We start from the raw sequence: 25,410 nt of genomic DNA, 5'->3' as shown, positions 1-25,410 counted from the left end.
CGGTCAGGTCATTAGGAGGTGCCTGTGCACCCCCGGCACCCCCCGTGCGCACGCCTATGGTGCCAACCGAGACTGGAAAGTGAGGCGCAAACACAACACAGCCTCTTTTACAAGATGAATCACTTTTGGAATATGGTGTTACCATATCTTAATTTAATAACTGGGAAGCTACTACATAAAGCCCCTATTGCTATGGGAATACGACATGCATTGTGTCGGCCACTGAAGGTGGAAATGCATGAAGATCGACATGGGGTTAGGTCAATGTACATTGACACATGCATTAGGTTGACATGGGCTAGGTCAACAGTCAAAAGTTCAACATGGGGTGCTTCACTTTTTTTTTTGAGTCGACATGTGCATTCGGGACAAAAAAAAGTGGAAAAACCCCATGTTGATCATTTGACTGTCAACCTTCCTCGTGTCGACCTAATACATGTCACCCTATTGACCCAGTCAACCTAACCCATTTCGACCTTCAGTCATGTCGACCTTCCTGCATGTCAACCTTCCTGCATGTCAAACCTTCCTGCATGTCAACCTTTCTGCATGTTGACCTTCAGTCATGTCCATCTAGTGGTGTCGACCTAATGCTTGCAGACCTAGTGACCGTATCCCGTGTGCGAGCTGCCCCGGCGAATAGATTATTTGCTGGCGCTGGCACACATCAGTGTGGGTGGGGGGTGTGGGTTTGCGGGCCCGGGGATTCGCACATGGGAATGCCCAACGTTTCATGGGCGTTCCCATGAAACCGCTGGGTGTTATCATGGTAATTTCCCAATCCCCCCTGTACAGGCACTCGCAGATGTAAGACACCAAAGAGGTGCTTGAAGAGCGCTTCAAAAATCATTCGATGGTCCGCGACCATCGAATGATTTTGTGTCTTAACACAAGGCTGTGAATGGATGAGTATACAAATCATCCATTTGCATGCTTGCAGGTAATAGTTGCGTGCGAGGGGGGCGGGCGGCTGTGCGTGTGGTGGGCGACGACTGGTGGACTCGCAAGCCTGAATAAGGGCCAATGTGTAACACAAGCGCATCGTTTTATACTAGTACCTCTGTAATGCACAATGTGTACCACAAGTGCCTCTGCTCATACAAGTGTGTCTGTAATGCACAACTTGTAACTCAAATGTCTCTCTACATTCTCAGTTTATCACATACACCTCTCTGATGCGCAATGTGTAACACAAATGCCTTTGTACATTTACAAACCTTAACACATATGCCTCAATATTGCACAATGTGTAACACAAGCTCCTCTGTTCATAAATATGCCTCTGTAATACACAATGGGCCGGATTCTGGTTCACTCGCAAAAGCAAACTCCTTCTTTAATGGACAAAACCATGTGCACTGCAGGTGGGGCAGATGTAACATGTGCAGAGAGAGGTTACTCCAAGAGGGATTACTCAGAGAGGGATTACTCCAGGCAGTCCGGTAATTAAGCCAGGTGTCTGGACGGGTGGCGTTCCCAGATTATACAATGTCCGGGAACCACGTTGCCATGCTGAGGTGAGGAGATGCGCCGGGACATGGGAGGTAGCCACTGCACAGACCTGGCTTATTGTCGACTATTGCAATAGCAGCCAATCGGGAGTGGTGGCTCTTGTATTTCAAATATCATGCCAGCTCGCGGTCCAGTAGCCAAACAACAGAATTGATATATTGGACCACCTTGGTGGAACAGTATATACAGGCACTTTGAGGTGAGTCGTTTGGCTAAAGCTGCTCACACCGTGGGGAGGTCAACTCCCTGAAAATGGAAATGGAAGAAGACAAAACAGATGGTGGAGCGCTAACACAAAATATATACGTATGACCAATTGGGTATTACAAATATTTTATATACTAATTTACCTTTTTCAAAGGTATGTTAGATTCCTTTGAAAAAGTTGTCTGTGGACGACGAAACGCGTCAGGTCAAGCGTGTACAGCCCGATACATTGGGATTGCAAAAAGGAACTCTCACTTGGACCAACTCTCCACCTCCCCACACTTCCAACTGTTGGACGTTTACTGGACATTCTAAGGGACACCACCACCTGCCATTTCATCTGGAGCAATTCTACTAAGGACTGAAACCCAGGATCCTTCCTACTTTGGATCAGGTCCCAACATCTCCAGCAGGTATATAGACACCCGCCATCCCAGTTTCCATTGATTACTAGTTGGAGGTTACGACATTCCCAATCTGGGAGAGAACTTCTACGAACAAGTGAGACACCCCTACTGCCATCATATGTGATCATTTATCCTGTCCCACCTCAGGCTGAATACTTTTATGATATTTGAAATAGCCAGCAAGCAGCCAGGTCTGCGGCAATCTCTCCTGTATCCCGGGCAGTGCTCTGCCTCTGAGATAGCCTGATAGAGGTTGCCCTGCTGGTTTGTGGCTTGCGGCCTGCCGTCTGCTTAAAACTCACCTTGGCAACAAGCATTAATTAAACTCCCCCTTTGCACCGAGCATTAATTAAATTCCCCCTTGGCAACGAACATTAAATTCCCCCTTGGCAACGAACATTAAATTCCCCCTTGGCAACAAGCATTGATTACATTCCCCCCTTGGCAATAGGAATTTGCTCTCCCCCTTGGCAATAGGCATTTGAACTCCCCCATGGCAACGAGCATGAAGGCCCTGGCATCGAGCAAGAAACCACTATCAATTACCATGTAGGTAAGCAGCACTTATATGGCATAATATGTAATAGGCATTACGGTGTGTGGTATATGTAATGGGCATTACAATTGTGTGGCATAATGTGTAATGACATGCTGTATGGGGGCAAAAAATACTAGGATGCTGAAAGAAAGGATTGGACAGCACCGGTCCTCCATTAAGAAAGCTCTATTCTCCAGTAGTGATCAATTGGTTTTAAAGAATTCACCTGTGGCGAGACATTTTATGGTGAAAAGACACACCATGGGTCAACTCTTAGATCTTAGACTTTCTTAGATCATATGCCACTTCAGAAGAGGGGGAGATAACAAGAAATTATTATGCCAGTGTGAGCTTGAATGGATTTATAAATTGAATTGCTTAGCACACCATGGACTCAATGAAGACTTTAAACTGGGATACTTTTTGTGAGATGTTCATCTCAGAATGTTATATATAGCATGGAGTTTTAGTGCCTTCTTTGCATTTTATATATTTCTGTGATTTCTTTTTGGTGTACTCTGATGTTTCAATGTGATCTCCGCTTTTCTCCTTTATGTGGTTGGGTCTTTATCCATTCCTTCATATCCTGTGGCATACTGATGTGATGCATACGCAGACTTTGTGTGTTTTGTACACCCAACAGATGTGGGATGACAGATCGCCTATTCATCCTATACCAGCATACTGAGACCATGGTCATGTGGCTGCGATTCTCAGAATTAACTGCACCTTAGTGACACAAGTAAATATCTATCTGCACCTTCCCTATCAGCAGTACGTTCACTGTCAGGACACGTAAGCGATGGACTGTCATATTCTTAATTCCATGCCAAAAACAGCATTGCATGATGGTATGATTTAGTGTGTGTACAGTATATATTGTGTACTAGGTGATTCAACACACCCTACTGGCGCTCTTCACACCATCGTAAGAGTCTCCGCCCCCTTAACCTGTGAGCATATTTATTGCATGAAATACAGTATGGTTTGTGCGGGAGGGGTGGGTCTGGTATACTGTGCCCCCTTAACCTGTGAATGCCTTTATTGCATAAACTATGGTTTGTGTGGGAGGTGCAGGAGGGGCAGGTGGGGAAGTAGTGTGGGTGCGGGAGGGGCAGGTGTGGTGTTTCGACAGGTGGATGTGGTGGGGCTTTGGTGGGTGGATTGACTGTTGCGGTGGTGACGTGGGTGGGTGAGGGTTGGGTTCAAGGGTGCCGTGGGTGGGGGAGGTTGATTGGGGGTGGTGAGGGTGGGAGAATGGTGGGTGCAGGGATACTGTGGGTGCAGGGATACTGTGGGCCTTTTAGTTGCTGGGGTGGGTGTGCCTCGTGTGGGTTGCACCAGTTGAGTAAAGGGGCAGTTGAGGGGGTGCTTTTGGTGCGGTAACAATGATGGTGTGGTGGGGTAGGTATGGGGGCGTATGTACTATGAATGGGTGATGGGTGGGTGCGGTGTTGCTTTGTCTGGGTTGGGGGGTACTGTGGGTTGAGGAGGTCTGGGTGCGGGGGTGCCGTGGGTGAGTGCATTAGTAGGGCGAGTGGGAGAGCGGTGGGTGCAGGTTAAGGTTAGGAGAGTTTATTGTCAGGCTGCGTTAGTGGAGGTTAGGGTCAGGCTGCGGGAGGTTAGGGTTAGGCTGAAGGAGGTTAAAGTTAGGCTGCACGAGGGGAGGTTAGGGTTAGGCTGCATTAGGGGAGGTTAAGCTGCGTTAGGGGAGGTTAGAGTCAGGCTGCGGGAGGGGAGGGTCAGGCTGCGGGAGGAGTAAGTTAGGCTGCAGTAGACTTAGCCTGCTGGAGGGCAGGTTAGAGTTAGGCTGCCTTAAGGGAGGTTTAGAGTCAAGCTGTGGGAGGGAAGCTTAGGGTTAGAGGAGGTTAGGTAGGATCAGGCTGCATTAGGGGAAGTTAGGGTCAGGCTGTGGGAGGGAAGCTTAGGGTTAGAGGAGGTTAGGTAGGGTCAGGCTGCATTAGGGGAGGTTAGGGTCAGGCTGTGGGAGGGAAGCTTAGGGTTAGAGGAGGTTAGGTAGGGTCAGGCTGCATTAGGGGAGGTTAGGGTCAGGCTGTGGGAGAGGAGGTTAGGGTTAGGCTGCGTTATGGGAGGTTAGGGTCAGGCTGCGGGAGGGGAGGTTAGGATAAGGCTGCAGGAGGAGTAAGTTAGGCTGCAGGAGGTTAGAGTTAGGCTGTGGGAGAGGAGGTTTAGGGTTAGGCTGCTGGAGAGCAGGTTAGGGTTAGGCTGCATTAGGGGAGGTTAGGGTTAGGCTGTGTTAGGGGAGGTTAGGATCAGGCTGCAGGAGGGGAGGTTAGGATCAGGCTGCAGGAGGGGAGGTTAGGGTCAGGCTGTGGGAGGAGTAAGTTAGGCTGCGGGAGGTTAGCGTTAGGCTGCTGGAGGGCAGGTTAGAGTTAGGCTGCATTAGGGGAGGTTAGGGTCAAGCGGCGTTAGGGAAGGTTAGGGTCAGGCTCAGGGCCGGATTATAATGGAGGCACAAGGGGTCAGTGCCCCTGGGCCCCCCTCTAGCTAGGGGCCCCCTGTGGTTGGCATGTATTTTTTTTTTTTTTTTAGCTAAAAGTATTGTGCATGGGAGTGGGGGTAGTGCTGCAGCTTCACCTATCTGCCAATGTGACAATGATTAATGGTGCTGAGCATTGGGAGCCAATGCACACTGATTGCACAAGTGTGCTGTGTATTACTGGGAGTTGACTAAGTCCCATGACACTTTGCACCAGTGGGCAGCGGCTGAGAGGTTTGTGCTGAGCTCTGATTGGTGGAGCTCATTACATGCTTCTCAGGTCCATGGAGAACAGCAGCAGCTTAGTCATGGGAGGGTTTTTAATCAGAGGCAGCACTAGGACTGTGAGGTCTCCTACAGAGTAAGGGGCAGAGGGACAAACACAGGCTTTTCATGTGGTATGTATGTGTGTGTCTATATATATATATATATATATATATATATATATATATATATATATAGATATATAAAGGATATCAGCGCTACAAATATGTCTCAGTCCAGCAATATAATTGACCAAAAAGTTCAATGGGTCATAAAGTTCACCAAGTCCCTGAATATTTGGACTGCAGCACCCTCAGAAAGGAGACTCCCGGGATCCTCAGGAGCAATGGATATCTAGGCAGAAAAGAGGAACAGAGGGGCGCTCCATAGTGCATAAAACAATTTAATATTTAAAAGGCACACAGCACAAAGTACAAGTCATAGGAAATGCTCGTACCAAATAATACATCGGCAGTGGGCTGGATACCACAAGATTTTAGAAATGTTACCAGGCAAGTTCAGCACACCATCCGGAGCACAGTCAGGATACACGCGGCCCACGCGGCTTCTCTTTGAGGGATAAACAGCGTGCCGGGTCCTTCTGCGTCGCAGTCAACCGCCGATTGACTGCGACGCAGAAGGACCCGGCACGCTGTTTATCCCTCAAAGAGAAGCCGCGTGGGCCGCGTGTATCCTGACTGTGCTCCGGATGGTGTGCTGAACTTGCCTGGTAACATTTCTAAAATCTTGTGGTATCCAGCCCACTGCCGATGTATTATTTGGTACGAGCATTTCCTATGACTTGTACTTTGTGCTGTGTGCCTTTTAAATATTAAATTGTTTTATGCACTATGGAGCGCCCCTCTGTTCCTCTTTTCTGCCTAGATATATATATATATATATATATAATGTATATAGATATAGATATATATAGATATATCTATATATATATAGATATATATAGATATATATCCCCTGCAGTTAACCATTGACCATGTTTATTCTTCCTTTACTCTGTGTTTTGACAGTATAATATTCTCCCGTGCAGTTTGCGGCCAGTAATGACAAGTGCAAGGGTGCCCCCCTGTCTAAAGTACCCCGGGCCCCCCGAAGTCTTAATCTGGCACTGGTCAGGCTGCATTAGGGGAGGTTAGGGTCAGGCTGCGTTAGGGGAGGTTAGGGTCAGGCTGCGTTAGGGGAGATTAAGGTTAGGCTGCAGGAGGAGTAAGTTAGGCTGCAGGATTTTAAAGTTAGGCTGTGGGAGGGGAGGTTAGGGTTAGGCTGCATTAGGGGAGGTTAGGCTGTGTTAGTGGAGGTTAGGGTCAGGCTGCGGGAGGGGAGGTTAGGGTCAGGCTGCAGGAGGAGTAAGTTAGGCTGCAGGAGGTTAAAGTTAGCCTGCTGGAGGGCAGGTTAGAATTAGGCTGCCTTAGGGGAGGTTAGAGTCAGGCTGTAGGAGGGAAGCTTAAGGTTAGGGGAGGTTAGGGTCAGGCTGCATTAGGGGAGGTTAGGGTCAGGCTGCAGGAAGGGAGGTTAGGGTCAGGCTGCATTAGGGGAGGTGAGGGTCAGGCTGCAGGAAGGGAGGTTAGGGTCAGACTGTGTTATGCTAGGTTAGGGTCAGGCTGCAGGAGGGGAGGTTAGGGTTAGGCTGCAGGAGGAGTAAGTTAGGCTGTGGGAGGGGAGGTTTAGGGTTAGGGGAGGTTAGGGTCAGGCTGTGGGAGGGAAGCTTAGGGTTAGGGGAGGTTAGGGTCAGGCTGCATTAGGGGAGGTTAGGGTCAGGCTGCAGGAAGGGAGGTTAGGGTCAGGCTGCAGGAGGGGAGGTTAGGGTTAGGCTGCAGGAGGAGTAAGTTAGGCTGCGGGAGGGGAGGTTTAGGGTTAGGCTGCTGGAGGGGGAGCCACTCTCTAATGTTTGGGGGAAGCGAGTGTCAATCTGTGACTGTTGCTGGGCGGAGTCATAGAGTGACTCCGCCCAGCATTATACACAGACTCACAGATTGACTGTTCTGAGCTATTATATAAGAGATAGTTACCATTGTTACATTGTGCAGTACATTGCATGCTGTGTAAAATATATTAAGTTTGTGCTGTGTGATCCAGAATCTAGAGAATGCAGGGGTACAATACTGCATTTTGTCATTTTAAAGACAGATCTGACCTCATTGCAAACCCAGCGACCTTCACACATGGGCAGTGTAAAAAGATATGTCTGCAAACTTACATTCAATTGTAAATTGTGTGTGTTTTACTTCTGCATATTGTTTTTTTTAGTTAGGATCTCAAAAGCAAGATCTTCCCCTAATGGGCAAAGCCATGTGCAGAGAGAGTTAGATTTGGGCAGGGGCGGGCTGGGCCGGGGGGCAGGATGCCACATGCCCCCCGGGCCGGTATGTAGTGGCTGGGTCTGGGCCGGGGCCGGCTGTGTTCACTTACGCTGCCGCAGTCTCGTCGGGTCCTGCTGCAGTGCCGCACACAGGCTTCCTCCATGGCGACGGCCCCTCCAAAAATGGCTGCCGCCTAGGAGGAGACAGACACTAGAGGTACTGCTGTACCTCTAGTGTCTGTCAGAGGATGACACTGACAGCACGCCGCGGCCAGCGCTACCCGGAAGTGCGGCTTCGGGTAGCGCTGGCGCGCTGTTTAAAAGGAACCCGTTACCCCAGCATTTACTTAGGCTGCGCTGCCGAGAGGAGGAGGGAGGGGGGGTTGCAGTGTACCTGCGGAGGCCGCCGGCGGGAGCGTGGGTGGCCCTGCTCCAGGCAGGTACATGGAACTCTTCATGCTGCATGTAGTGAGGGGGCCCTGGAGGAGCTCATGGAGGCTGAGCTCAAGCTGACCCTGCTAGAAAAAACTGCCTGTACTGTAAGTACATTGTTCTGCCTAGACTTTGACATGGTGTGAATGTGTGTGTGTGTGTGTGTGTGTGTATATATATGTGTATATATGTATGTGGAGATATATATATATATCAGTAATGAACAAACCGTGCCACTCCACAGGTTAAAGCCGGCAAATATATGTCTATTGGGCATTATGGTGTGTGGCATTATGTGTAATGGGAATTATGGTGTGTGGCAATATGTGTAATGGGCATTACGTTGTTGGCATTATGTGTAATAGGCATTACGGTGTGTGGCAATATGTGTAATGGACATTGCGGTGCTGGCATTATGTGTAATGGGCATTGATTAATTGGCATTATGCTTAATGGGCATTGCGGTGTTGTCTTTATGTGGAATGGGCATGACCGTGTGTGGCATTATGTGTAATGGACATTACGTTGTTGGCATTATGTGTAATGGGCATTATGGTGTGTGGCAATATGTGTAATGGGCATTGCGGTGTTGGCATTATGTGTAATGGGCATTGATTAATTGGTATTATGCTTAATGGGCATTGCGGTGTTGTCTTTATGTGGAATGGGCATTACGGTATGTGGCATTATGTGTAATTGGCATTATGTGTAATAGGCATTACGGTGTGCGGCAATATGTGTAATGGGCATATCCATGTTGGCATTATGTGTAATGGGCATTGTTTATGTGTAATAGGCATTACAGTGTAAAATTTTGCAGCGCGCCTCCGGCGCGCTCTGTCCCTGTTTCGGGGTTGTGTGTGTAGGGGAATGATTGTTTAATAATTGCTGCATACTACATAGAGGGGAGAGGGTAGGGTGGTGAAACGATGGTGGTGGGCCACTTGCTTGTGTTGCCCCCCAGGCTGAAAGTTGCCAGCCAGCCCCTGGATTTGGGTAAGTTATTTTGTTTCTGTGCAGTATAAATGCGGACTGCTCTATTTGTCCACTGCTTTATATTTCAGTTTAAATACATCCCACCCAAATCAGGACCGGTGCTAGGGTGTTTGGCGCCCTCCTGCAAACCATAAATTTTGCACCCTTTCACATTGCCATTGCAACAAGCTGCAGCCCGATTGTGGGAGTGTATGCAACATGCGATCCTATGGAGGATCTCGTGTGCATGTACATTAGGGCGGAGTGAAAAAACTGGAATTGAGAAATTCAAAATCGGCTAGTATGGGAAAGTTGTGAAACGTGCAAAAGCTTTTTGATCTGAGTCAACATCTTCTGTTCTGGCAAGAGGCCTGAAGTTTCATTTTTTGGGTGAAATTGATGAAAACTATGAAGATGCTCCGATCTAGTTATAATTATGTCATGATGTCTTAGAGTGGATTATTAATATACTTTAGCTTAGTGAAAGAGAGTACAAGCTTGTCCTACTGCAAAGTGAAAAATCCCTGATAAATGGTTTCAATTGTGAATATGGTGTTTTCTCCGGAACGTGTTTTTTTTTTTGGGGGGGGGGGGGGGGGATGCTCTGTAATTGATGTGATCAGGAAAAGAAACTTGGTGGGAAAAAAAAAAACAGGGTAAATCCCTTTTGTTTGCCTTTAATAGAATAGTGCACCTATGTGTCTTCTAATGTCCAACAAACTCTTTACTGAATGCTCCAGTAAGTTCAGTAACAATGCATTACACTCTGTTCTTTAGGTGCAGGATTTAAAACACTTCTGTTTATTGTCTTTACTTAAAAAACAGTTTGCATCCCCTATGCTGGGAACATGAAAGGGCTGCATTATAGCATATAGTTATGCCACAGATAAGCCAATATATTAACAGTTAAATACGTTGAAGTGTATTATGATGGCTCCATCATACATGGGGGAGAAGCTGTATCAGTGCACATAACGTGTGCTTATACCCCTTCTCCCCCATAACGATCTTTCATACATCTGCCCCATTGTGTCTTATCAATAAGAGTGTCTGGATGTCAGATCTTGCTAATAAGAAATAACTGTTGCAGTCTGTTATTATAAAACAGTAACTGTTACAATAAGTATTACAAGTAACAGTGTAAACTGTTTAATGTATCATTTTAAATATCACTAAACATTAGATGTATTTGTTTATTTCATCATAATACACTAATATATTGGCTTATCTTTGGCATAACTATATGCTATAATGCAGCCCTTTCATGTTCCTAGCATAGGGGATGCAAACTGTTTTTGTAAGTAAAGACAATTAACAGAAGTGTTTTAAATCCTGCAACTAAAGAACAGAGTGTAAAGGTATTTCCTGGATACAAAAACCCGGGTACAACTAGGCAGCAAGGGGCTGACCCCCTTTCACACCGGAGCAAAAACCCGGGTATTTCCCGTGTTGACCCCTTTCACACAGAAGCCAGATTTTTCCTGCAAAACTCTGTGTGTCATAAGAATAGGACAGTTTTAAAGGCACACAGAGATGAGGTCATCAAAAGTGGGTGGTGACTGCTCACTGCATTGCATTAACCATAGCATGACACAAGGATATGTTGTAAACAATTTTTGTTGTTTTAATATACTGGAAGGTACATGTTACCTCACATGGCTGTCAGTATATTTGCAATGTTTGAGTACACTGTGGCAACTTTGACTGTCCCAGTCATCTGTTTGCCGATATCCTCCTCCCCTCTCACTGCCAGCAGCTCTCACCTCTTGCTTCTACCAGTGGGCCATGCTATCCTTTTTTCAGCTCCCTAATGACCTCAGAGGCCAGCTCCATTGCCATGCCCTCCCAACCAATCAGAGAAGCCTATCCTCACAACCAATCAGCCAGCACCCCACCAGGAGAGCAAATCAGTGCCTAACAATGTGTAATAATCCCAAAAACCCGGGTCGTTTCCTTTCAGACAGCCGGCGACCCGGGTTTTTGGAATACAGACTCGGGAAAAACCCAGGTAAATACCTGTGTCGAAGTCCCGGAACTTTAGACCCGTGTTGACCCTTTCAGACAGAAGAAAAACCCGGGTCGACACGGCAAGAGCAGGGAAATTCCCGGGTCTTTTTTTCTGTCTGAAAGGGGTATTATACATTGTTACTGAACTTACTGGAGCATTCAGTAAAGAGTTTGTTGGACATTAGAAGACACATAGGTGCACTATTCTAATAAAGGCAAACAAAAGGGATTTATCCTTTTTTTTTTTTCACAAAGTTTCTTTTCCTGAGCACATCAATTACAGAGCATCCTCCCCCCCCCCCCCCCCCCCCCCCCCCCCCCCCCCCAAAAAAAACAAACAAACAAAAAAAACACTTTCTGGAGAAAACACCATATTCACAATTGAAACCATGAAAACGGGTAATTTATCAGGGATTTTTTCTCTCGCCAAAGTCAGTCACTTTGCACTAGGACAAGCTTGTACTCTCTTTTACTAAGCTAAAGTATATTAATAAACCACCCTAAGACATCATGACATAATTATAACTAGATCGGAGCATCTTCACAGTTTTCGTCATTTTCACCAAAAAAGTGAAACTTCAGGCCTCTTGCCAGAACAGAAGATGTTGACCCAGATCAAAAAGCTTTTGCACGTTTCTTATTCAGGTCAAGTCACATACTAGCCGATTTTGAATTTCTCAATTTCAGGTTTTTCACTCCGCCCTAATGTACATGTATGCATACACCATCTCAGTGCTGTGTCCGCAAAATGTTGCAGGCACTAAAGGTGCCTATACACACTGCGAGAATCGCATATGTTATGGGCTAGATCGCATTGCACGACATGCATGCAATGTTTGTGCGATGCGATCCGAAAGCCATACAAAAAGTATGTGCAGCACATACTTTTGGTACTGTGCGATGCGAAGCCCGTGAGAGCGCACATCGCATCGCACGCTGCTATTGCAGCGTGTATGGCCACCTTTAGGCACATAACCCAGCCCATTATTTAAAAAAGTGTCTAAATTAATATTAAAAAAATCTACAATTATTAAAAAATTTGTTATAAACATGTATAATAAAAGACTCACTGTTCTTTTGCTGTTTAACTCTTGTGCAGTCCCTTCTCTTCTAGCTGCATAGGCAGGACGCTATTACACCCCCCTTGTGACTGAGGTGGAAAGGATGGGGAGAGAAGGAGCAGATGGAAGAAGAGGGGCCGGAGTGTTGAGGACTGGCAGTGGCACTGGCACAGCACACTGAGAAGAGGGAAGGAAGGGGAGGTGGCCGCCTGTTCATCATTTGATGCTGTCAAATACATGTAATTCAGGGTTGCCTACCCTCCCAGAATCGGGTCCCCCTCCTGGCCCACCGGAAAGGTGTGTAACCCTCTCGGATAGCGGTGGACCTCGCATTTCCCTGGTGGCAGAGTTTTAAATTGCCGCGATTCGCGGCTCTTCGGCGGAGGGACAGGGCTAAATATGCAAATCGCATCTATTTAGACCCGTGATATAAATCGCCACCCCTGATTGTGGCGATTTATTGCATGCATATCAACTAGTATATGGCCAGCAAAACTCTCTCTGCACAATACATTTGCCCCACCTGCAGTGCACATGGTTCTGCCCATGAGAGAAAGATTTTTCCTTTGAGATCCTTAGTGAATAACCCCTTTTGCCACATAAACATAGTCTGCCAGAGAATTAAGGGGCAGTACAAAACAAAAATTCAGAAAATTGCCATTTATTTGCTACTACTGTCACATGCAGTGACAAATGTATATAACGATCACGCATGGGTGGTTATTTTGGTTCACTCCTTCTGGCAAATTCCTTCTTAGATGGACAAAACCATGTGCACTGCAGGTGGGGTAGATGTTACTTGTGCAGAGAGAGTTAGATTTGGGTGGGGTTTTACTTCAAAGTGAGATCTATATTGCAGTGTAAAAATAAAGCAGCCAGTATTTACCCTGCACAGAAACAAAATAACTCACACAAATCTAATTCTCTCTGCACATTTTACATCTTCCCCCCCTGCAGTGCACATGGTTTTGTCCATCTAAGAAGGAATTTGCCAGAAGGAGTGAACCAGAATAAGGCCCATAGGACTGGATGCACAAAAGGGAAAATGTGGTTAAAAAACCCACATTACCACATTTCCATATGTAGTAAGCCAGACAATGCTTTGCTTCAGTGCGAAGGGTAACATTAGCTATTGCTGGCATTACCTTTTAGAAGCATATGGGGTTCTTTCCACATTGTACTGTCAGAGGGATCCGTGCATGCACAGATGGACTCCTGGATCATAAACCTTTATAAAGTCCAGTGACCGGCAGTACCATTAGTACATATGCAATTATTATCAGCGCATAGTTGCCTACCCTCCTGAATTCTGCAGGAGACTCCCTGAAATAACAGAAATCTCCCTCTCACCCTCATTTCACCTAACCCAAATTACACTGTTACATTTTGGGGGGAAAAAGGAATGAGAGATAGATACAACTACCTTGAATCATCAGCACCATTCCCAGCATTTTCGGTGGAGCATGACACGCCCCCTCAATGGAGTGCTGTGCAAAATTATACTACCAACTATAATCTCCCTGAAACTGTTTTCAAAAGTAGGCAAGTTTGTATCAGCACAATGTGCTGGGTGATGTACAGCAAATTCTTAGTACTGTACAGCCCAATCATATACTTTACAAATTTGATGTCAGCATTTGTAGAGCATATCCGAAAACTATGTATGTGAGAACATAGGAGCAATTAAATGCTGTGTTTAATTGTGAGCATTTTGTTTGGTACTTGTGTGATATCAGGGTGTCCATTATGTAGTTTACGTAGTGGTGTATTCAGAATACCAATACAGCACTATGCTGGCTACGTAAACTACGTAAGTGTCTTTGGAGCCCTAAAAATACACAATGCTTAATATCCCCACTATCCACGTCATACCCCCAGTAACCACGTCGGCGTGGAGTTGACTTTATAAAGTGTGGCGAGCGCAGCAAGCCCTGCAAGGGGACGCGGATACGCGTCCGTTCGCCACACTTTATAAAATCAACTCCACGCCGACATGGATACTGAGGGTATGACGTGGATAATGGGGGTAAAATGGCTGGTCTATACTTACCCTCCTCCGGCCTGGGCACCACGGCGATCCCCGCTGACTCACGCTGGGATCCACGGTGACTCCCCGGCACTCGCATTCAGTCCTCCTGCTCTGGCACTCGCCACAGAAGCTGTATGCAATTAGCATAGTGCTGCTGGGGGAGCAGGGAAACCATGTGATGCGCCGCCAGTGGCACTACGCTGAATTACGTACAGCGTCAGCTGCGAGTGCCGGAGGAGGGGGACTGGGTACTTGTTTCCTATCTGGGCGCCCAGGTTTTCTACGTACGGCACCGTAATGAAATCTGATCGCATCGCATCGTACACATACACGATATTGAACGATGCGATGCGATTCGATTTCCCATAGGAAACAATGTGAAATGGCTCAATTTAGCCAAATTATCATAGGAACAATAGTAAATGGGCCAAAAACACCCCTGAACAATGTCCTCCCAAAAGTAGTTGACGCCACCCCGCCATCAACGTGAACCCGAAGCGTGGCGAGCGCAGCGAGCCCGCGAGGGGCGGCGGTACGCGTCCTCCGACCTTTTCATGCCCTACTATCCACTAGGGCGTGGAGTGAGAATAGAATAGTGTGGCGAGCGCAGCGAGCCACCGAGCCCGAAGCGTGGCGAGCGGACGCGGATACCTTCACAGTTATACGCGTCCCCTCGCGGGCTATCCAGGTGTCCATGGCGACGCGGACACCTGGGAAGCCCGCGAAGGGACGCGTTTACCTGTGAAGGTATCCGCGTCCCCTCGCGGGGCTCGCTGCGCTCGCCACGCTTCGGGCTCGGTGGCTCGCTGCGCTCGCCACACTATTCTATTCTCACTCCACGCCCTAGTGGATAGTAGGGCATGAAAAGGTCAGAGGACGCGTACCGCCGCCCCTCGCAGGCTCGCTGCGCTCGCCACGCTTCTGGTTCACGTTGATGGCGGGGTGGCGTCAACTACTTTTGGGGGGACATTCCACTGCTCTGTGGGTTTTTTTGGGGTTTCTGGCCCATTTACCATTCTTCCCTATGCTGATTTGGGTAAATTGATCCATTTAACATTGTTTTCTATGTGAAATCGAATCGGATCGCATCGCATCGTTCAATATCGTGTATGTGTACGATGCGATGCGATCAGATTTCTCTACGGAGAATAGCATGGTGCGCAATTAACTTAGCAGGCGCCCAGATAGGAAACAAGTACCGGGGACTGAATGCTGCCACCGGAGAGTGACCGTCGCTGCCTCCGGGGAGTAACCGTCGCTGCCGCCGAGGCGTCATTGGGGATGGCCGCCCGGAGGAAAGTTAGGATAAACCACACCACCCTGCTCCCAGTGCTGCCTCCTGTATTATCACGGTGCCGGCTACGCTGACAACGTAGCTTAGCCTACGTTGAAAACATAGCGTAGCCGGATAATACACAAGTACCTTTTGTTTTTACATTAACATGACTACAAATAAAAGCCTTGCTTATATAATGAATTGTACTATAAACTCACAACCATTTTTACTATTCATTCTAATCCTTCAAAGATCCTGGATGCAGGAATTTTTCATAGGTAATTACATAACTCCGTTATCAAACATAAAGCAGTGGTCATCTGAATTTTATAGTGAAATACAATTTCTCACTCTCTCTTGACTCTCATGTCTACGTCCAACAAAATAAACTGCACTGTGCATTATATAATTAGAGAAAATAAAATTATCTAAACAATTTACAGATAGGTCCAATATATTATTGCTTTCTTTTTTTAATGTGAGGCGGACCATCATAGTTAACAGCACTGTGCAGCGCTGATTTTGGAATACTTATCCTTTTAAATAAATCTTTAAAGACATTCAAAGACCAGGCCTCAGAATTCACTTTCAACAAACATTTTAGGGGGAGGGGGGTGTTTGAGGCTGCAAAGAGTTAATTTCCAGTCATCATGTTATGGGGGTATATTTACTAGTGGTCAATTTTAATCAATTTCAAATTGATCTAAATCATTATTTGGGGCCAAAACGCACATTTACGAACATTTAAAAATCAATGTAAAAAGCTGTTCTTAAATGTGTATTACAACACCTGAAACACAATGTTCATTTTATTTTTTTTCATCAAGATAATATCAATATAAAAATCTATTAATATTTACCTTTAGTAAATATACCCCTAAGTATTATGTTTAGAATTTAGAACCTGTAACTTAAAAGTGGTTTGAAATGAAGACCTCGCATTTAAAATTTACTACTGCAAAACATTGTAATTTTACATTACTACAAATAGACTAGCAATATGAACTGAAGTGCTATATGAAAACGTGATATTGCTATAAATGTTATAGGTAAAAGTGCACAAACTGATTCCGATTAGAAAAAAAAAAGCACCATCATTTTCTGGTAACAGTGGTATCAAATAATTGAACAGTAATTGATATTTTTATCCACTATTACTGAAAAAAAATTCTGTGAAGATGATATTATTGTGAATTTATAAAAAAAAAATGTATAGTGTTGTGATAAAAATAAGACATTCTGTAGTTCTATTATAGTGCTACTGTATTTATATGTTTTTGTTTTTCTTAGAAAAATGCAGTTAATACATGGGCAATGAAATTAATGTAGCTTCTTTCTTGATTCTTGAAATTTCTCTGCAATCAGTTGCTGAATTCTCTGGTTTTTCGTCTTTTCCAGCAGGGATCTCCTTCGAGGTAGAATATTCGTCTGTGGAACTTCATTGTCAAGCCTATTGGTTTTGTATGGCACATCTACTCTGTTATTGTCTTGCTGACGTTCAGTTACATTGATAGGTGAAACAATTATGTTGTAAGCTGATGTAGGTAACAAAGTAGAAGAAACACTTGGAAGTGTTGGATTTGAAGGTGGAAGATTCTCAAGGCTATTGTTTTTTGGAACAATTTGATCACTTGAAACTTGAGATGAATTGCAGGATTTACAGCACAGCTTGTTATAAACAGGCATTGAACAGTAACGAGTCAGTAAGTCCAAACGACAAAAAGCTATTTTATCTCCAAGGCAATTGTCTTCTAAAAGAGAAAACAAAACAAATATATAATTAATATTATAAAAAGGCAATAAATTATGTAATGTAGCAACCTAGCAATGTGTAGACACAGGGCTACAAAATATTGTTGAGTACTCAAGAAAAGAAACACACAGTACAGGAGAAGTGATGTTAAATATAGAAGTTATGAAAAATAAACTTTATAAACTGCAAAACAAAAAAACAAAGTTGAATGAATGATGTGAAATCTAGTGTTATTGAATATTGAATAAACACAAATGTTATCTGTAGATTTATGGGCATTTTTACCCAATTCATTTGGCAGTAACTTCCCCAAAAACAGCTTAATAAAGTAAAGTATTACCAGGATGTATGAAGGGAAGCTGCTGCACATATCAGCAATATCTGCAGCCAACCATCACCCTGCCCCCTACTTCAGTTGTGGACTGCTAAAGTGCAAACCTCCTGGAAGCATTGCTTTAGCGATTGTGAATTTATGAAAATGTTTTGATGAGATGAACCTGAAGTCTGATAATTGCTGAACTGGAGGCCTAGCCTGGAAGTAAAGTGATCACATTATAAAATTACTTAATTGTAATTATTGGGATCAATTTCCGAATATTGGTAAATATACGCCCATTATTCTGCCGTAGATGAAGCAAAAATAAAACAATTATTTTAACAGTAATGAATGTAGTATCAGTGAAAATACAACATTGTAGGAGGAAAGGGGGATGTATTTTGTCTGATACTACATTCATTATGGTTTTAGTAGATACCACTGACTTTCCTGTCATTCATCTATTGTCTTTGTATCTTGTTTGAGAGGTTAAGGGAATATCTCTAAGACATTAAGGTTCTGGGCTCACACCTTATTTTGCGCAACTGTTTGGGAATACCGACCTTTCTGTTTTACTGTAATTATTTTATTTGAGTATTAAACAGTATTTGCCTCAATTGCTGAAGAGCTTTTAAGATAAACATCTCTTTGAGGTTCAAAATGAGAAGCAACATCAAAGCAAAGGTATGGAGCAGTGGCAAACAGACATTGTCAACATGATGTAGAGTGACATGGAAAATTAATGATTGGCAGACCCAAAGCTTTTATGTTAAATTAACTCATATTAATTATTAATTAATCTTAGTTCATTTTTATATTAATAATAGTTCATTTTTTTAATATGCTGATTTGTAGCATATATATATAATTGAAAGTGTTTGAAAAGCTCAGTTTTAAATGATTAGTCATTTTATTGTCTTAAACTTTGTTTTTAACTTGAGTATAGTGGATTGGGCAGTACGGATGGTGTAATGGTTAGCACTGAGGTCATGGGTTTGATTCCCACCATGGCTCTAACTGTGCAGATTTTGTACATACTCCCCACACTTGCGTGGGTTTACTCTGGGTACTCCAGTTTCCTCCCACAATCCAAAAATATACTGGTAGGTTAATTGGCTCCCAACAAAATTAACCCTAGAATATCTGTGTGTGTGTGCGTGTGCGTGTGTGTGTGTGTGTGTGTGTGTGTGTGTACATGTGGTAGGAAATATAGATTTTAAGCTCCACTGGGGCAGGAACTGATGTGAATGTTCAAATATTCTCTGTAAAGTGCTGCAGAATATGTGTGCGCTATATAAGAAACTGTTAATAAATAAAGAAAATACATTTCCAGAATGTGTTTTTAGAAAAGGACAAGCCAAAATTATACAGCTGAGTATTCTTATTCATTACCATCTCTTTAGGATCAAAATCCATCTATTGCTATAAATATTTTATTTTGTAGTAGTGTACTGCTGATCTTTTTGGATTTTCACACACAGAGTATAACAAAAAAAGCTGCAGTTATGTGGGTCAATTATCTTATTACAGCATCACTAAGCATACAACACATTGAACAAGGCAGCAATTGGGCTACGACAACAGAAAACCACAAGTTCCAACTCTTTCAGCTACGTGGAAACTTTGCCTAGAGTGGGCACAGAGACTTACCATAAATGGACAACTGTATAATAGAACAAAATAGTCTGGTACAGAATGGAGCTGCTCTCATTAGAGCGGCTCCTGGCAATAGAATCGCCATGCGCCGTCCCCCGCGTGCCCCATTCTGTCGGAAGCTCTGCAGCCAGCTTCCCACTCCCTGCCTGTCTCCCTGAAGTGGAAACGGCAGGGAAGCACCCGATCCCCACTCCCCGCCACCTTGCAGAGTGGGACGCACGAGTGAGTGAGCCGCTCGCACGCCTCTGGCCAGTGCTACGGTTATGTCACGCTGGCGGGCTGGCTACATCTGTATTAAAGGTATCATCATCATTTTGAAAAACAACATCAATCCTATCTTGTACCAACTCTTCTGACTTTTTGATTAATATCTTCTTGGCACATATTAGGTACTAAATAATCACTGTTTTAATCTACTTTGTTACAAACTATTTTCCAAAGCATATACAACTTTGACTACTCTGCGACAGCAACATGTGTAATCCATGCCATGAAGAATTCAGACTTTTTTAGTCCTGTCCACTACTAGAAAATTAACACTGGGACAAATGTATCAAGTTGAGATGTATAATCTGTTTTTGTTACTTATTTACTGTACCGATTGCAGTAAAATTAATGAATTATTAAATGTGTTTATTTAAAAAGTTGTTTAATTATTTAAGCAGAAATAAAAACAAAAGCTTAACAAATACAATGTGATATGCATATAAACAAGTCCACCTAGAGTATTAAAGAATATAAGGAGATACATTTACTAAACAGCAGATCTGGAATCCAGTTGGTATTGCTGGATTTTCCCAGCGGTACTGCATGTTGATTTGCTAAAACCAAATCCATTTTTAAAAAGCTGGCAAATCACAAACTAAACGAGAATCATGGTCTCAGTTTTAACCAAAAAACTGTACAAAACCCAGACTAAGCAACATATTGCAAACTCATTGCAGTCTTGGCATAGGTTCCTCCTAGACACTATATTATCATCCAACTCTTAGCACATGGCTGGAATTAGTAGACAAGTGTTGGGGCATGATGGCACTTAAAGATCCTCAGGTAACAGCATGCCTCTGCTGACACCTGTAATGCACCTGTAAAGAAATTACGGTACTACAAAAAAAATACACTGAATTTAAAAATAATTTATTACAGAAAAACAGCACCCTGAGACTCCACTTTCACCGAGTTGGGATCATTTGGTCTAGAGGGTGCCAAGGCAAACAGTTTGGGAACCGCTGCCCTAGTGGATGGTAGGGCATGAAATACCAGCTGTCGGCTCAAAAAACAAGGAAAAACCCCATTTCAACCTTTTGACTGAACCATGTCAACCTATCCCCATGTCGACCTAATGGTGTTGAACCAATGCTTGTCGACCAACATATTGTAGACCAAATGACCGTATCCCATTTCACCAATGTATTGCTTACAAATCCATTCAAAACTGTCTTTTTTGGTCCTCTCTCTTAATGAGCCCATCATAAAGGACGTGTCACTAGTGAACACTGCTATTTAAATGAACGGGAGTTCTGTGAAAAAAAGAACTTCGTGGGAGAACTGGGTTCTTTTTAGGACCTTTAAGCCCTTTAAGCCCTCATTCTGGTTGACTCAGTAAGCTGTGAAACTCGCAGGTGAGGTTGAGTGCACGGTGGGAAGATGTTAATTTGAATAAACTCTGGGACAACCAGAAATCAATAGTAGAGACAGAGAGTTGGAAATACAAGTGGAGGAGGATGGAGAGGTCAGGATACCTAAAAAGGATATGTAGAGGAAGAATAGAGATACAAGTACAGAAACTTGGGGAATACTTACTGTTAGTGGAAAAGGAGAAGACATGGAGTCATGTGAGCAGGCAAAGAAGGAACAGAGAGGTAGGAGAACAGCTAGGAGAGGGCGGTATAATGTAGACAAAGGGAGTGAAGGTTTTTCTGGAGAAGAGGGAGGTCCACAGAGTCAAAAGCAGCATAGAGATCAAAGTTAATATCTGCTGAATTTGGAATGCCAGAGATGAAATGTTGATCTTTGCTGGTAACAATAGTGGTTTCTGGAGCAAAAGAGTCCAGATCAGAAGCTAGGCAGACATTTTACATGAAAGTGGCTTGTTCAGGACATGAGAGAGAAAAAAGGGGATATACTGTAAGTGAGTCGGGCAGCGAGGCTATGGAAATGGTGTTGATTACCTTGATGTTATGCTTGTAATTGTTAATATCCTTAGGAGAGAGGTGGGGAAGTAGAGGGGGAGAACTTAAAATAGAAAATGGTGATGGTCAGAGAGTGAGAATGGGGAGTTGGAGTAATCAGAAATTTCACAAAGGTGACTAAATGCAAGATCACAATAGTTTCCCCTCACATGGGTGGGTGAGGCAGTACATTTGGAGAGGCCAAAAGATGGTGAGGGCAAGGAGTTTAGAGACCACGGATTTTGTGGGGATAGCGATAGGGATGATAAAGTCTACTTAAATAATAAAGGGAAGATCGAATGAGAGGGAGCTAGAAAAAATCTGAAAGAGATGTGCAGGAGGGAGATCTGTGTGATTGCAGTTTGAGGAGAGATGACAGGGAGAGGAGGGAGGGAGAAGTTCTGAATGTTGGGGTAGTAGGCCCATAGTGGGGAAAAGGTGAATGAAAGTGGGATAAGTTGGAGTGAAGCAGAGGGGGTGGATGGGAGACAGGAGGAGGTATAGGAAACTAGTTGATAAGGATAAAGGTAGGAAGTGGAACTGGGGGCAAAATTAAGGATTAGGTAGATGGTGTGTGGAGTTGAAGAAATCATGAAAATTGTATGGATGAGGTAAATGGGAGCAGAAAATGAGAGCCAGAGAAGATTTACAGAAATTAAACTGAAAGTACAATGTCCATAGTACAATATGCATTGTATCCTCTATTTGACTTCAAATGTCCTAACTAAACAATGTCAACATGAATACAAACCATTACAGCTTGTTAGTGTTGAAGCAACTGAAAATCCTATGATTGTGCATACTTGTCGCAGAATATGTACATTGCGAAACATGCAAGACTTGCTCCATCAATGTGTATCAATACATAAAACTTGTTTATTCCTTCAAAGTAAAAAATAAAAGTAATACAAAATAAAGATAAACCCTATAATCAGTCGCTCGGTATATCAGAAAAAAAACATCAAACATAACTGTATTGCATCCCCTGACGTCAGCTTTCCGCCCCCCCCCCCCCCCCCCGCACCCGCACTACTGCCTAATTTCCATGGGAACGCTCCATGTTTTCATAGGAACACCCATGAAACATTGGGTATTCCCATGTGCTCCCCCCACCCTTACTGATAGGTGCGAACAGGATGGCGGACTAGCATTTTGCCGTACCTGCTCAAACTCAGCATATGCGCAGAAATGTGCATGTGCAGATAGAAAACATCGCTCCTCACGGGGGGAGCGAATCAATCAGAATAATGCCTGATATGCCAATATAGAATGGTAGTGCATTCTCCTTTCAATGACCATCCCATGAAATACTACAATCACCTAGCGTGGCAAGAAAAATAATAATAATGATGGCCGTTTCACCCTGATGAGGACAAAGGGAGGTAGGGAATAAATCATAATTTTAGTAGTGAACTTCATTTACAGGTCATTAGGGTCATTAAAAAAATTAAATGATCAAGTATCGTAGATTAATAATCTGTTGGCTGTCCACATACAGTGGACTACGAGTACATATAGTTCTAATATAAACACATATCCTGTGGTCCAGTTGCTCTGCTCCTGATCATTGTCACATCAGAATATATGGTTGTACTTTGTATAAATGTATTGATTGCGAACCCCTTCAGTTTGTTTTGTAGATGGGCTTTCATTCTAATGTTGATGATACACTATTTATGGGGCTGATAATACCCCCATTCAACCAGTCTTAGTGGTAGAGGGTTCTCTGGGCAGTGCCCAACCCTACCAATTCTCCTGATCAAACTTTTTGCATGTAAGTAGAAGTTATTTTTAAATGACCTATCCCCTTATTAAATATGGGAAAATATAATTATACAAATGTACACTTCTTTCTTCAGACCCATTCATATATTACTGACATTTGTGAACACAGATCTCACCATTGCAGTGTGTATGAATTCTGCCCTTTTATAAAGTTACTCTTTTTTTGTATGTGTACAATTCCTGATAGTCCCTCTATTGAGACCTCATTTATTCATCTTTGTTTATATTAGAACTATATGTACTTGTAGTCCACTGTATGTGGACAGCCAACAGGTTATTAATTTACGATACTTGATTAATTTTTTAATGACCCTAATGACCTGTAAATGAAGTTCACTACTAAAATGATGAATTATTCCCTACCTCCATTTGTCCTCCTCTCCTTTTCATATCCTTTATCTACACGTTGCTTTTGAAATTACTCTATGTATATGTATTCTATTGAATTGTATTATCTATATTGTAATTTACAGTGCACATCGGTCTTACTAAATTCAATGCTTTCTAATCCCCTGATGAATTCAACTCTTTGACAAAACGCGTTGGGCCTGTTACTCCATTGGAAAGACCAAAGCTTTGATGGATCACATATTTAACGTTTTATTGTGTTTATTATACTGCCCATGGGACATCCTTTTATTTAATCCAGTTTTTTTATTTAATTGTGTGTAATTATTCATAGCGCACTCTGAATTCTTTCTGTCTCTAAAACTCTTTTGGGTCCTGTCTATCAGGGGATCCTCAGAGGAGCAGCTACTTATTCTGTGTGCACAGTTGGGTTTTTTCTGTATTTGCTCATATATTATATATATATATATATCTCGGCTTGTAGAACAAACTGCGGAACTCCACACAAAATTTTTCAAGCAAACAAAGTGTATTTCAAGTGACCAACGTTTCAGACACTGCGGCACCGCCCCCCCGACTTCTGCCGAAGACACTAAGTTCGGAAGGATGCTGGAGAGCCACCCCCTGAAACGGAGCCGTGAGTATCAGAAATGCTTATTTAAACATTTTTTTTTGTGCACTTGTAAAACTACACCTTGAAAATGGGGATTCTTGGACCCCGAAACGTTGGACACTTGAAATACACTTTGTTTGCTTGAAAAATTTTGTTGAGTGCCGCAGTTTGTTCTTCAAGCCGAGGTCTATACATTGTGCCTGAAGGCACCCACATTAGGTTATATGGGTAACAAAGTGCTGGACTGTATTGTTATATATATATATATATATATATATATATATATATATATTGCAAAGCAGAATCTCCAATATGCGCTAATACAATAAAATAAATTAAATGGTCGCTGTAGACACTTAGTTCCCCACTAGTAGGAACTAACTAACTTTACACAAACCCACCAACAATAGTGTCTTCAGCGCCCTTACACTGTGTGATGTCATACACAATAATAAATGGATAAAACCAATAAATGAAATTAAGAACAGAGAACACTTGTAGCTTCTTGTTTCTTGTGGAATAATTTTCTTTTTATTTTCACAGAGCTTTAAAACAGAACCCGACGCGTTTCGTCTCACTTGGAGACTTCATCAGGGTTTTTTTCTTCAGAAATATTTATAGTCCCGAATGGGCACTCTGTTGATTTCCAACCAAATTCTTAGTAAAATGAACTCAGCAAAAGCAGGCAGAATTTAGGAGTTATTCCCAATTGTAATCCTGAATGTGTGTGCTCTCTGAGGTCCAGCCAGCAAGACTTGGGGTGTTGGCATCAATCGTGACAAGTGCCTTTTTTATCGAAGAACGGTGCATTGAGATCCTCTCTTTTAGTGTCCGTATAGTTTTCCCTATATAAATCAGTTTGCAAGAGCAAATAATTGCATACACAACATAGCGAGTATCACAATCTAGATGGTATCTAATTGGGTATGACACTGCTGTAATAGGGTTTTGCAAAGCATTGATGACAATCACAAATTGACAGTTGACACATTTAGCACATTTAAAACTCCCACTTTTTGGAGACAACCAATTTTGATTCTTTATAGGTAACAAATCTGATTTAGCTACAACATCTTTTACATTCCTACTCCTCAAAACATAGCAGTGTTTTGACAGAATTGACCCATAGTGTTATCGGACTGTAAAATGTGCCAATGCTTGAGCACGGTCTCTCGTATTCGTGTAGATGCTGTCGAATACGTGCTCACAAACGTCATTCTATTTGGTTCTTGCTTTCTAACAG

At 43.4% G+C, this 25,410-nt stretch overlaps 1 protein-coding gene across 1 annotated transcript in view; it reads right to left on the bottom strand.

Annotated features, from left to right (window-relative positions):
- Positions 1 to 15,734: 15,734 nt before the first annotated feature.
- LOC146074120 (A disintegrin and metalloproteinase with thrombospondin motifs 2-like) overlaps positions 15,735 to 25,410 on the bottom strand; it is a 301,085-nt gene continuing 291,409 nt past the window's right edge. Inside the window, exon 22 of the mRNA XM_083181900.1 lies at positions 15,735 to 17,276. Coding sequence (XP_083038026.1) covers positions 16,846 to 17,276 — 431 coding nt within the window. The 3' untranslated portion in view covers positions 15,735 to 16,845. The remainder of the gene's footprint in view (positions 17,277 to 25,410) is intronic.

Source organism: Crinia signifera, chromosome 4 (assembly GCF_055691185.1).
Source record: "Crinia signifera chromosome 4, ASM5569118v1, whole genome shotgun sequence".
Classification (NCBI taxonomy): domain Eukaryota; kingdom Metazoa; phylum Chordata; class Amphibia; order Anura; family Myobatrachidae; genus Crinia; species Crinia signifera.
This window is presented reverse-complemented; position numbering and strand designations above follow the sequence as displayed.